The following is a 13,630-nucleotide window of genomic DNA, read 5'->3' on the forward strand; positions in this document are numbered from 1 at the left end:
TATCAGGACACTAGTGGAACTGGTGAGGATTGAGTTAACTCATATTTCCACAACACCAACCAGGGCTGTTGTGAGAAAATAAGCTATAGAGGATGGTGAGTTAATTTAATCTCCAGGCAGAATGATTTGAGACCCAGCTGTGGACCATTTGACCAATATAGAATATAAAAATAGTTTTATGACTTTAGTAGAAGAGCTGCTGAGACTACAAGGGACCTCCTTGTTGACTGATTTTTTTTAAACTCCCTAGTTGGCAGTTTTTATCTGCTTTCACTTTTGGGGAGTGTTTTTTATCCCCTTGTAGATTACCTTTGACCTAGAAGGTGTTAGATGTTTTGTGATTGTTTATTTGAGTCCTCAGGCTCTAAGTGATCCATTAAACCAGACTTGGAACCATGACTGGGACCTCCTTGCAGGCAGAGATGTTTGCTTTTTTTTTCTCCCTGTATTTTATTTTATCTTTCTTTGTATCCTTAATGTTTTCCTTTATTTTTATTTTTATCTATTTTATTTTTCCCCAATTACATGTTAAAATAATTTTTAGCATTTATTTTTTTTTAGTTTTGAGTTCCAAATTCTATCCATTCCTCCCTCCCCTTCCCTAAGATGGTAAGCAATCAGATAAAGATTATACATGTAAAACATTTCTGTATTAGTCATTTTGTACAAGACTCAAACAAAAAGAAGTGATCTTGTTTGAGACCTTTGCTTTTGTTTCTGAATCCTCAGTGCTTGGGATCTAAATATTTGTTGATTGAATATTCTCTTCATCTGAAAAAATGTGGGGAGCTTAGTTTATTTGCAAGCTCAGTATGAGTCAGCAGTTTGAGGTGACAGCTACAGAAGCTAATAAGATCCTGGGCTTCATTAAGAAGGGTGAAGCAAGTCTATCCCCTATGTGTAGAATGGGGGGTGTTGTTAAGTGGCTCAAAGGGAGGAAGAATTAACATCTTTAGCTTCTTCTCCGCCCCCTCATCTTTTTTAAAGGAGATTTTCATTCCTGCCAGGAAAGAAAGCAGGAGTTTGAGGCCAGAGGCCACCACTTTGATCTTCTTAAAGAGAGAGAGGTACTGGGCTAGAATTATATCTATCAGTTCCCTTGAATATTATTAGTCTAGAGCATGTAGTTTTCAAGTTCAAGCTAAACTTCTGATAACTATTCATTAATGGGGAAAGGAGGATCCCAAGACCTATATGCAAGGCTTGATTTCTTCCTAACAAATACCAGTTTCACATAGCCAAGAAACCCATTTATTCAAGTCAATAGCAAAATAGAAATCCAAAAAAAAATTTTACAAAGGAGAATGTGTGTGTATTATATATTATGTTATATATAAATATGTATGTATATATTCATATGTATATGTATTTCTATATGTGTGTGTATATGTATGTATGTATAAGGAAAGTTCTCTAAGATCTCTAGTATAGCGAGGGTATGTATGAATCGAGTTTTACATATTGGCTTCTTCCCAGTCTTTTTTCCTTCAATAATCTGAAATGGGCTTGACATCCATATTCTCTCTTGAAGCTGGAATTTAAAAGATCCCAAAGCAACTCAAGAAAGTAAAGAAACTTATTAGCCTCAAATCTCTCTTCTCTGCTGCTCTTGTCAACTCTACTCAACCTTCATGCAGGCACAGGGTATTTATGGTCACCAGTGAGAAGAAAGTCCCTATTTCAATGGGCTCTGGGGCTCAAGTTGAAGAGGACTGAATTCAAGGAACAAATAGGTGAAAATCCCTTTGTCTTCTTCACTGATAAGACCATATTTATAGGATCATATGCGATTCTGTGTGCCTCAGTTTAAGAAGGATATTGAGATGTTGGAAACTATCCAGAGAAACATAAACACAATGGTGAAAGGCCCCTGAGTACATCATACCTTATGAAGTTACCATATGAAGTTCAAATGTATGTTTAGCCTAGAGAAGAAAAAATTCATGGAAAATAGCTGTCTTTGGATACTGGAAAGACTGTCATGTGGAATGAGGACTGAATTTGTTCTAATTATCCTCAGAAGGGGCAGCTATGTGGCGCATTTGAACTCAGGTCCTCCTGAATCCAGGGCCAGTGCTCTATCCACTGTGCCACCTAGCTGCCCCAGAGCTGTTTCTTTAGACTTAAACTATGTCTCTCATCTTTATTAGACAGCATTGCTCATAATATTTCATTTTTAAGGTTTTTATAGATAAGTTCATATTCTAATATAATATTGCTTTTGTCAGCCATGTCTCTCTGTTGAGCAAGTAAGTCAAATATTTTCTGACTAAGGTGATGCCTGAGCTTTTTTGCTCTCCTTGTTATGGAAATTAATTTATTTTAGTTTAACTTCTGGATGAAATTATTATAGTCTATATCAATGTCATTTCTGTTTTCCATTTCCCATTTTTTCAATACCTTCTTTAAATAGTTCAAGTTTAAATCTTAAATGTGTAAACATATTTTTTCTCATTACAATTCTTTCTTCTTGCTTATTATAAATTCTGGTCTTTGCTTTGATTTATTAAAACTCATCTGTAACTATACAAAGACAGCTGACTGAGGAATAACTTCCATGGCTATAAGAAGTCTTTCCCTATCTGTTAAAAGATAGCCATCTTCGGGGGCAGCTCTGTGGCGCAGTGGTTAAAGCTCCGGCCCTGGATTCAGGAGGACCTGAGTTCAAATCTGACCTCAGACACTTGACACTTACTAGCTGTGTGACCCTGGGCAAGTCACTTAACCCCCATTGCCTAAAAAAAAAAAATAGCCATTTTCATTCCTTGTGATAGTTTTGATGGTTTTGGATGGTCATGGTATTCACCAGTGCCTACTAATTCTTTGTTTTCTTAAGAAAGTGTACATAGTATAGAGGAATGAGACTTCTATATATTCTACATTTATTACTTTTTTTTATTTCTTTGTCATGAATCAACATTTCTCCCATATTTCTACCCATCCTCACCTTTCCTCACTTCTGCACTGAAGTCATTAAGTGTTGCAAGGTATGTTGACTTGATTGGGGCAGGGGGAGTGTTTATCAAGGTCTTCATAGAATTTAACTGTTTGCCTTGACTTCCTCATCTGTAGAATACAGATGATAATAGCGCCTCTCTCTCAGAGCACTTGTGATGATCAAGTTTTTGTAAAGCATTTCATAAACCTTATAGTGCCATTCTTCTTCTTCTTCTTCAATAGTTATTGGAATTAGGAATTTAAGGTTCAAACTCACACTTTAATGGATACTGGATTTCTTCAGGCTTCTGCTGCTCATATACATCTAATGAATTATTGTCAAGGGTACTGATAGAATCATAAAATAAATAAAATTGTAAGGGGTGTGATAGTAGTGATATTATTGGGATAATTTGATGAACTGAGTACTAATGGTCATGTATTCATTCATTCCTAGCTTTCCTAATTAATTTTTTGTTGACTAGGAATTCTCTTCTCTTGCCTTAGATAGCCCTCTTTCAGAGATTACATATCCCTCTTGTCATAAGTTTCACATAGTTTCATGTTTCTCCTTATGTTGCATTCCACAAGAGGGTCCTGGCTGTCATTAGGAAACTTCTTATATTTTTCCATTTAGCCTTTCTCTGAAATATAAAAAACTACTCTCCTCCAGAGAGCCTCTGCCCCTCTTGTAGAATTCCCACTCAAGAATGGTGTTGTGAGGATTCCCAACTCAATTATTACCCATAAAATGTCCAGTAATCCAGTAATCTCCAGTTATCAAGAATTTGAGGTGTAGGGTGATACATGACCATTTGGCCTGCTAATTCAGGACCTGAAGTTTTTGTGTATCCTTCCAATAAACTTACAATTGCAAATCTCTCATGTAAGTCTTTTTCCTATGCCCTATGACTTGAACCCAAGTTCTGATCACTTAGTATGTCAGACTAACACAATGAACAAGTTCATTTGGAAAAATTATCTGGAAAGCTGTTTCAACTCCTATGTTGGATTGCTAGAAGTATAACTACATTTTCTGTCTTGCCCCCTTCAAGGGATAGGAACTAGAATGTGGTTCCTTTATCATAGGGTACTCCCAGGTAAGGAAACTCCCTCTACCAATTTATGTCAGCACCTCTTCTGCAACTTAGAGTCTCAGAGAGTTGCATAGAACACTAGAAGTTAAGTGACTTGCCCAGGGTCACACAGCTAGTGAGGTGAGACTTGAACTCAGCTCTTTCTCAATATTGGAAAGTAGCTTTCCAGAGCCCACATAAGTTTTTTAAATTGGATAAGAAGGCTAAATCATTGTATAGTATAAACATGGGCTATAAAGTCAGCTATGAATTCCATCTCAACTGACCTTTAAGAAATTAGTTGTTGGAGTTATCCCCTTGTTAAGAAAAAAAATAATACAGCATCCCACTGGTTACTGTTGCCTCTCTCCCCTCTCCAAAACCTTTTCTTTTACCCTTTGTTGCTAAAGCAAGATCTTCTATACACCTGACCACAGGACAGTGTCAGCATGAATAATTGCCTGACTTGACATCCTTGTCACATATCCCAGAAGATTTTGGCAAAGATGTCTTTCTAGGGGAGGAATTGGTGTTCTCAAATCAACAGACACACAAGAAACAATTGCAAAGATTTATTTAGCGGCATTTTGTGCTTGGCACTTAGAAACAGAATTCCGTGCATAGGGCAAATTTTTATACACCTTTTTCTTCATACATATTTTACATACCATTTTATTGCCCCTTTTTAATATTCATAATATTGAATTCCCCACTAGGCACATAAATACATTTATCTACAACACCTCAAAACCAAAATCTTAATAATATCTGTATTATGTTATTTGGGATAATTGCAGTTCCACACCATTTAAATTCTTAGTTTATACCAAGCTGCAATTTTTTTAAATTGTTAAAGGCTGTGGGGAGGGAAAAGGAGGGGTAGAGGGAAGGAATTAAAGAAACTTCAAAATGCAACCATCTATTTGTTTAAAACGGTGCTCTAAGGGAAGAGGCAAGAAGAGTTTCTTTGAAATTCTGCACTCTGAATTTCTGTGAAACTTTACAAATTTTATAGGGCCACTCTGGCATGCAAGGCACTAAATCCGGGTCAACTGCCTTTGTTCACTTGTAGCTGACCAGGTTTCTCTTCATTGCCCCTGATTTCAACAAGATCAGGTTGAATTATCAAACTCTTTTCCCACACTCCCATTCCCATTCTCTATCCCCTTCCCATACTAAGTAAGATGCATGTTTTGGGGAGTCAAATTTCCTCAAATTGGTATACTTCTGGATTCTAAAAGAATACCACTGCCAGGACTTAGCACTGCTAAGATGTAGCCCTTCTCCCATCTCCCTTCCCATCTGGCATGCTGGCCAAGAGTGTTTGCAAATATAGTGGGAATTGGAGTGTCCCAAAGAATTGGAGTGTCCCAAAGAGGTCTCTTCCTCAGTAAAATCATGTTTTTTGCATCTTGTTGGGAGGGAAAAAAGCAGTTTCCTCAGTGAATTAAATTCTCACCACTTCACACTTCCTCATTCTCTTTCTCTTTTTCACTTCTTTCTTTCTTCCTTTCTTTCTTCCTCTTTCTTTCTTTCTTCCTTCCTTCCTTCCTTCCTTCCTTTCTTTCTTTCTTTCCTTCTTTCTTTCTTTCTTTCTTTCTTTCTTTCTTTCTTTCTTTCTTTCTTCCTCTCTTTCTTTCTTCCTCATTCTTTCTTTCTTCTTCTCTTTCCATTCCTTTCACTCTCTTCTATCACATCAATGGCATCAGTGAATTTTCAGGACGATAACCTATCACCTGGAAGGGCCCATAGTCAGGAGAGCACCTTCCTTCAAGAAGGAAAGTCCGATTGTGGCTCGGATGTCCATCTACCCCTTATCAATGGGGAATGGTTTCAGGAGATCTGGTTCACTCCAGAAACAGGTGGGGTCCTGGGGGGTAGGGGTCAAGGATAACCTTCCCAAACCATGTAGCTTTGTAGAAAGACCACTCCTTGGTGAAGTACCCTTTCTGGGCCTCCCTTCATAAAGAGCTCACCCTAGTTGAGAGTGAGTGTTAAGTGTGTATGTGTGTGTATGTGTGTTTGTATGTTTATTTATATATATGTATATACGTATGTATAGGTATGTATGTATATATATATATATATGCACGTTTCATTGGCTGCTACACTCTAGCCTCTCTCTTATATTAATATAAAATGATTGTCCCATCTTTCCAAAGGCCACTTAGGGTTAGAGGTTAGACACTGAATAACAAGACTAAGTCTTTGGATATTGTGAGCACGGGCCAGGAAGTCAGATGTAAATTCCATCTCGAGTGTCCTAAGAGAGCTTGGGAGCATCTCTTTGCTGTTGGGGTTATTCCCACTTAACCCCCTTCAGAAGGAAAAAAATATATATGCAGTTCCACTGTTCATTAAAAGGCTTTGAGCTCCTGACAGTGAGGATGCCTTCATGGAAACAGTGGAGGGTCTTTGGTGATGAGAGGCCAGGTCCCCCATTAAACCATATGCACGGACATCTGGGAGGAGGAAGACCCTGGGACGGACCCATACTGCCGGCTGTCACAGGTATTGGCTGTCTGCTGATTGGCTGAAGAGGGGCTGATCATATGCATGCCGTGTTCCATCCCCGTGGGCAGATACTGCCTCTCACCAAAGGCTCCGTTGGAGGGGGATGAACAGAGTAAAGTGCTTTGGGAGGTGGTCAGTTTCTCTGGGCTCGCAGCTAGCCTGGGGGAGGTGGGGAAGTTGTAACCATAGAGGTTGTAAGGGTTGTGAAGGGAGAAGGCATTGTAAGAGCTCTGCTGCATGTGGCTACCACCAAACACATGAGGAGAAGAGGAGCTGGAGGCTGGGTTGCCTGCCTGCATGACATATTGAAACTGGGAGGCAGGGAAAGAGCCCAGCTGGCTGCCGTAGGCTTCCATCTTGCTATTGCTGGGCAATGAGGGAGGAGTTGGTATTCCTGAGATCAGGGATGGAGTCCTCTGAGGCATGAAGGTTTCTGAGGACTGGCTGGCTGAGGCCGTACCACTCTGCAAGCGGTTGTAGCTGCTGTCACTCAGGCCTGGGTAGCTCTGCAAAGCAGCCATATTGCTCCTGGCACAGGGTGGATAGTCGGAGAGGTTCAGGTTGCACAGCTGGCTCTCCCGGCAGCCCACGTTGAAAGTGTTGGGAGCCAGGTGAAAGGTAGGAGGAGAACAGGATGGAGACAAGAGATGAGAAGAAGCAGAAGGTGATGGGGTTCCAGTGCTGGAAGTGGTGGGGGAGGTGCCCGTGCTGCCCCCTGAAAGACAGAGTCGAATACAAACATTATTTCAATGAAATCCTTTGTTATAAGCCAAGAAGACTTACCATATGAACAACCATTCCCATTTCTAGTGTTTTACTCATGACAACCTGGAGGAAGGAACATAAGTTCTGCCTTCAGCACATTAGGAAACTGCAGTTCAGAGTCGAAAAGACCAGTCTTCACCTATAGGATCATAACTCTAGAGTTGGAGAGGCTCCCTATCTTCCTTTGCTATGTTGTCTTCTCCCATTAGATTGTAAGCTCCTTGAGGGCAGAGGTTTCCTTTTCCTTATTTTTGGGAAAAGCAGAATCAAATGTCCTCTCCAAGTAACATTTTAAGATGACCTGGCCCAGTTTGCCTCTCCTTAGGCAGCCCAGTACTCTCCTCTCCACCCACATCTCCCTTCAGAGGCTCACCATGCTGACGATGGACTTAATGTGGACATCCAATCAGCTTTGATCCTACTGCTGTTCCCTAATGCTGTGTGTACCATCACACCATTCTGGAAAGCAATTTGGGAGTATACCAGAAAAGTTACTAAACCTTGCAGATCCTCTGATCCAAGCATGCTACTCCTGGGCATAGATCCCAAGGAAATTAAAGAGAGAGTGATATTTTTTTTGTGGGGCAATGAGGGTTAAGTGACTTGCCCAGGGTCACACAGCTAGTAAGTATCAAGTGTCTGAGGCTGGATTTGAATTCAGGTACTCCTGAATCCAGAGCCAGTGCTTTATGCATGGCGCCACCTAGCTGCCCTGATATATTTCTAAAAATAGCCATTGCAGCACTTTTTGTAGGAGCAAAGAAGTGTAAGTAAAGTGGGTGCTCTTCAATTGGAGAATGGCTGAACAAATTGGGGTAAATAAATGTAATGGGATATCATTGCATTGTAAGAAATGACAAATGAGAAAGGATAGGTAATCGACTTTCAATTTCACTGGTATCGGGAACCCCCAGATGAGGAAACTCCTCCAAATGTCAAGTAATCAAAGGTGTCAGTATTATAGAGTGTGTGGAGGAAAGTAAAGTGCAAAAAAGATAAAAAGCTAAGAAGAGCTTTAAATGCCTTTCACATAGAGCACTCCCTACAGCAAATTCCCTTGCCCAAGACTGCTGACCTTCAGGGCAGGGTTTGGACTTTCCCAGAGTTGCCAAGACATATCTTTCCCAGAGGGAGAATCTTGGAACCCTTTGGGGTCAACTTTAACTTCTGCTGGGATTCTCAGAATCAGAATTCCTATAGGACAGGGGAGAGGGAAAGGGGCAAATAAGAAATAGAATGGAACTAGAATTAGTGATGGAGAAAATGGACAGGGAAGCATTGAAAAAATGTTTAATAAGTTTTGAGGAACCAAAAAAATTGAATTAGATCAGGGGCAGCTAGGTGGCGCAGTGGATAAAGCACCGGCCCTGGATTCAGGAGGACCTGAGTTCAAATCTAGCCTCAGACACCAGCTGTGTGACCCTGGGCAAGTCACTTAACTCTCATTGCCCCACACCAAAAAAAAAAAAAAAAAAAAAAACCCAAACATTGAATTAGATCAAATTGAAAATCAAATACCCAAAGGTACTCCAAAAAGTATAGACCTAGTTGCCAAACAACAATTCAAAATCCATCTAATGATCTGGAAAATACTCCCCAATAGGACTGTGTGAGCTACTTGAGAGGATGGACCATCTTTTAACTTTCTATGTATTCCCAGATTAGCTCATTGCCTGGCACATAGTAGGCATTTATTAAATGTTAGTTGACTCACTGTGGTACCTGAATAAAGCAAAAATTTGGTTTTTGTTTATAGTTTTTGTTATTGTTGTGTCAGATTTAGAGTTTCAGGGTTGGACTAGAGATATTTGAGGTTAACCAGATTAACCCTTTTGTTTTATAGTTAAGGAAACTAGAGGTCAAAAAGCTCAAGTGACTTGTCCAAGGTAATAGCTCATTCCTTGAAAAGGTAGAATAAGAATATAAGGCTCCTGATTCCCAGACTATTGTTCTTTCCACTACACCAATCTAACACAAAACTACTATATTCTTTTGAAAAAAAAAATTCCCAATACAGGCTTCTAAGCAGTAACTTCTAGACAGGGCAGACTTCAACTATAGGTCAAGTGGGTCTTCACCAACACCATTATGGTGCAATTTCAGAGACCCCTGGAAAAGCCCTACCTCCGTTTGTTTGTTTTTTTACTTCCCATTTGCTAGTTTCCATTTATCATTTCAGAATAAAGCTTTCATTTACATCATGTCTGAAAAGGTTCAAAATGTAAATGACCCTCAGGGAAATCACATATTTGTTGAAATTCACACTAAGATAGAAATGACTGATACCAAGTCATTTCCTAAGAGCAAATTTTGACTTTGAGTAGTAGAATGGGAGAGAAACCACTTGGGCACCTGAGATTGAGGGGAAAGCGGCTCAGAAAGGGGTCTGCCTCACTATGTCACTTTCACGGTTTTGGCTAGGTCAGCCCTGCTTGCAGAATCTTATATGAAATCCAGTGAAATCCTTCCCAGCCTGTATTGGGCACAGGCCCCTTTTGAAAGGCTTTTTCTCTATTTCCCATATATTCTCACGAAAAGGAAGCTATGCTGAATTCTGTGAGCTTAGGTCAAGTAAGTGATGTGACACGAAATGGAGAAATCTGACTCCGGCTGTAGAGAGATTTGTGTTTTACAAGGATATTTATCTAGTCTCCTCTCTTTGTGAGAATTGTCCTGCTCTCCATGCGCTGGTGTTTACACAGTCCCAGAGGGGACCACCTGTTCAGCATGCTGTACTGTCCTGTTACAAATATGCTTCATCATACTCAGGCCTTAGGCCTACAGCAGGAAGTGTGATGTGCAACAGAGAATTTTTTACAACTTTGAAATGTTTTTTTGGATGGCTCACAGTGGAGGGAATGGTACTGATTTAAAATCCTAGTCAGTTACTACACTAAAAAAAAAAATGTGGGGCGGTGGGGTTGGGATATTAACAAGTTACAGTGTTCTCTGCAGACCAGATGAGAAGCCCACGTTAAGAGGGTTTTTAAATCGTTTTTAAATAGCACTGACTTGAAACACTTCTTTGTGGCCCCTGGAGCTGTAAGAGAAGGTGAGAAATGCTGGAAATGGATTAGCAGAAGTTGTATATGGGAGAAACTGTCCAGGAAATGGTCAAGTTCCTTTCATACATTTCACTTTTTATCATGCATTTTTCAAATGCCCGGAGGAGACATTAGTTATTCCTTTCTGTTCATACTGAGGGCTGGGTTTATCAGATCTTAATTTTTCAGAGAAAGAATCCAAGGTAACAAGAAATCAATATCAAATTAAATTCTCAAAACACATCAACTCTAAAGTAAAATTAGAATGGTAGATTAGCCAAAAGGATGCTTTTAAAAACAAAAACACTTAAACAGGAGAAAGGTAGTGTGTTATAGTGGATAAAGGTTGACCTTGTGGTCAGAAAGGCCTGGATCTAATTTCTACTACTGACAAAGTGACAGTGTGACCCTGGCCAAACTATAGAACCTCTTAGTGCTTCTGGTCAATTGTTAAGACTATAAGTTGATGAGAGATGCTGACATATTGGGAATAATAACAATTATATAGTGCTTTATAATTATTATCTCATTTGATACTCAGAACAACTCTGAAGGTAGACTGTATTGTTATCTCCATTTTACAGATGAGGAAACCAAGGTAAACAGAGGATAAGGGATCTGCTCAGGGTCACAAAGTTAGTAAGTGTCTGAGGCTAGATTTGAACTCAGGTCTTCTTGATTTCAGGTCCAGTGCTCTATCCACTGAACCACACAGCTACCTCATAATGATAGACAGAGTTCATCACTGGAAGCTCCTTACTCCAAAACTCAAATAGAAAAGGGGAACCTTTACTATACACATAAGGATCCCTGTGGGCCATATGTTGACTTAGTTTTTAAATTGTAATATTATTTAAGTTTTATTGTATTTTTATCTATTTATTAATTATTTCCCAATTACATTTTAATCTGGCTTAGCAGCATTTGAGTGTGTTGGACAACTCTACTCTATATCAAGGAATCTGCAGGTTGAGTTTTATGAAAAAGTGGGGGATGGGGGCAGGGAACGATTCATTCTCTCTTTTTAACCTTTGACACCTTTGACCTATGGGTTGCCCTGCAAGGGTAAAAGCTGAAGGTCTCTCATTGAGGGTAACTTAAACCAGCATGAGCAGAAAATCTTGCCTGAGCTCAGTGTGAAAGGAGATGGGTCCAATGCTCAGAGGGACTGGTCTCTAGCTCTACTCTCCATGTTCCCCCACCCCCCCGCTCTCCTGTCTGAATTCTTCCCCAATTTCACTAGGGCGTCTTACTTCCCTAACTCCCTCAATCTGCCCACAAGAGCGGCAGAAAGTAATCCTTGGAGCAGGTTTACTACTTTTACACAGCAGAAAATAGTTATTAGGGATTGAATGATTTGGAGTGAGGTACCCAAGATCCAAACAGGATCACAGCCCCGGGGTTGGCAGGGACCTCAGCATGTTAGCTCCTAATAGACAAGATCCCATAATGATTAGATACATTGGTGTCTATAGAGAAAGGCATCTCAGTCGCTCTGGGCATTCCCCAAACATCCATGAATACTCTGTCCAATGTAACAGTGGGTAGATGCCAGGGAAATGTTACATGCTGAAGGAGCATTGCTTATAACCTATGCTCTACTGGGCATGAACTCGCTAAGTCATCATCAATATCATAGCAACTGACACGATAACAATGAGAGGTAATGCTCATATAGTATTTTGTTTTTGTTTTTGTTTGGTTTTTTTTAGTGAGGCAATTGGGGTTAAGTGACTTGCCCAGGGTCACACAGCTAGTAAGTGTTGTGTCTGAGGCCGGATTTGAACTCAGGTACTCCTGACTGCAGGGCCGGTGCTCTATCCACTGCACCACTTAGCTGCCCCCGCTCATATAGTATATAACAAATATTCATCCTTTTTTCCTCACAACAGCCTAGGAGGTGGGGGCTATTATTATTCCCATTTCACAGATGAGGAAACTGAGGTTTAGAGGATATGAGTTACTTGCCCAAAGTCACACAGCTAGTGAGTATCAGGCAGGATTTGAACACAGGTCTTCCTGACTCCACATTCCATGCTCTAGCCATTGTACCACCTAGCTGCCTATAGTTCTTTTAGTTTTACGTAGCTTGTTTTATCATTTATTCCTCATACCAACTCTGTGAGGGAAATGATTCAGATGTTAATTGCTCTAGAATTTCACATTTGCTTCATGAGAAATATAGCATTTCTTGGTTGGGTAGCATAGGATTATGCTTATTAATATTTTTGGAATTGGTTTCTACCTCCAGCACTGCATGGGCACAATAGGCACTTGATAACTTAGAGTATAATACTATTTCAGAGTCGGGACTCCAAAACCCATCTAGAGAGTTGCTCAGAGGGGATATTTGGAAGGACCCAGGCAAGTCCCTGCCTTTTCTCTGCCATCTTGGCTCCTTATTTTAAATGAGGACAATGAGTCTGGATAAGGGTGATGTGGTTTGCCCAGAAAAGATACCTAGTAAGTGTCTGAGGCAAAATTGGCAAAATTCAAACCCAAGTCATCCTGACACCAAATCTATTGCACTACCCACCGGGTCACATCACCCCACCCTATATTCCCCAAACCTAAAGAAACTATGAAACTACTCTGGATTCCTGCCCCCTGAAGAATTGCTGTGGCTCTAGAATGGATTCATAGAAACCTTATGAATCCACTCTCTCCCCAGGCCAGTCCTAATGAAGGCTCTCAGGCCAGTTTCCTCATTTGTAAAAGGAAATAGATAGACACAGTGATCTCTAAGGTGCCTTCAGGATTGTGTATGATTCTAAGCACAGTACAGGAATAATAGGCCCCTTGGTTCCTTTTTTCTTTTTTTTTGTGGGGCATTGGGGATTAAGTGACTTGCCCAGGGTCACACAGCTAGTAAGTGTCAAGTGTCTGAAGTCGGATTTGAACTCAGGTCCTCCTGAATCCAGGGCCAGTGCTTTATCCACTGTGCCACCTAGCTATCCCAGCACCTTGGTTTCTAATGTCTTCTTACCCTTCTTTCTCTTCTCCTTCCCCTGAGATTCTGATTTACTTTGGAAAGGGGGCAAGACAGAGAGAAAAATCAGGATATCCTGAAAATTCCACTCCCAGTAGATTAGAATCCCCAGGAACCCCAAACCAACTCCTTGCCCCCTTCTGAGTTTCCCTTAATCTTATTTCAGCAGCATGCTGAAGTGAGATGAACACTAAAATTCATATATGGTATTAACTTGCTCATATATTCAGGGCTAACAGCCAAAATAATCAAAAGGAGTACATTTATAATAGTGATCTTGTAAGAAGACAGTAATCCAGAATAAT

At 40.3% G+C, this 13,630-nt stretch overlaps 1 protein-coding gene across 2 annotated transcripts in view; it reads right to left on the bottom strand.

Annotated features, from left to right (window-relative positions):
- Positions 1–4,570: 4,570 nt before the first annotated feature.
- The window catches only part of TBX15 (T-box transcription factor 15), a 151,469-nt gene continuing 142,409 nt past the window's right edge, over positions 4,571–13,630 (bottom strand). For both annotated transcript variants that reach the window (XM_043999560.1, XM_043999561.1), the window contains exon 8: positions 4,571–7,242. In XM_043999560.1, the coding sequence (XP_043855495.1) occupies positions 6,455–7,242 (788 nt within the window). In that variant the 3' untranslated portion in view covers positions 4,571–6,454. The remainder of the gene's footprint in view (positions 7,243–13,630) is intronic.

Source organism: Dromiciops gliroides, chromosome 4, assembly GCF_019393635.1.
Source record: "Dromiciops gliroides isolate mDroGli1 chromosome 4, mDroGli1.pri, whole genome shotgun sequence".
Taxonomy (NCBI): domain Eukaryota; kingdom Metazoa; phylum Chordata; class Mammalia; order Microbiotheria; family Microbiotheriidae; genus Dromiciops; species Dromiciops gliroides.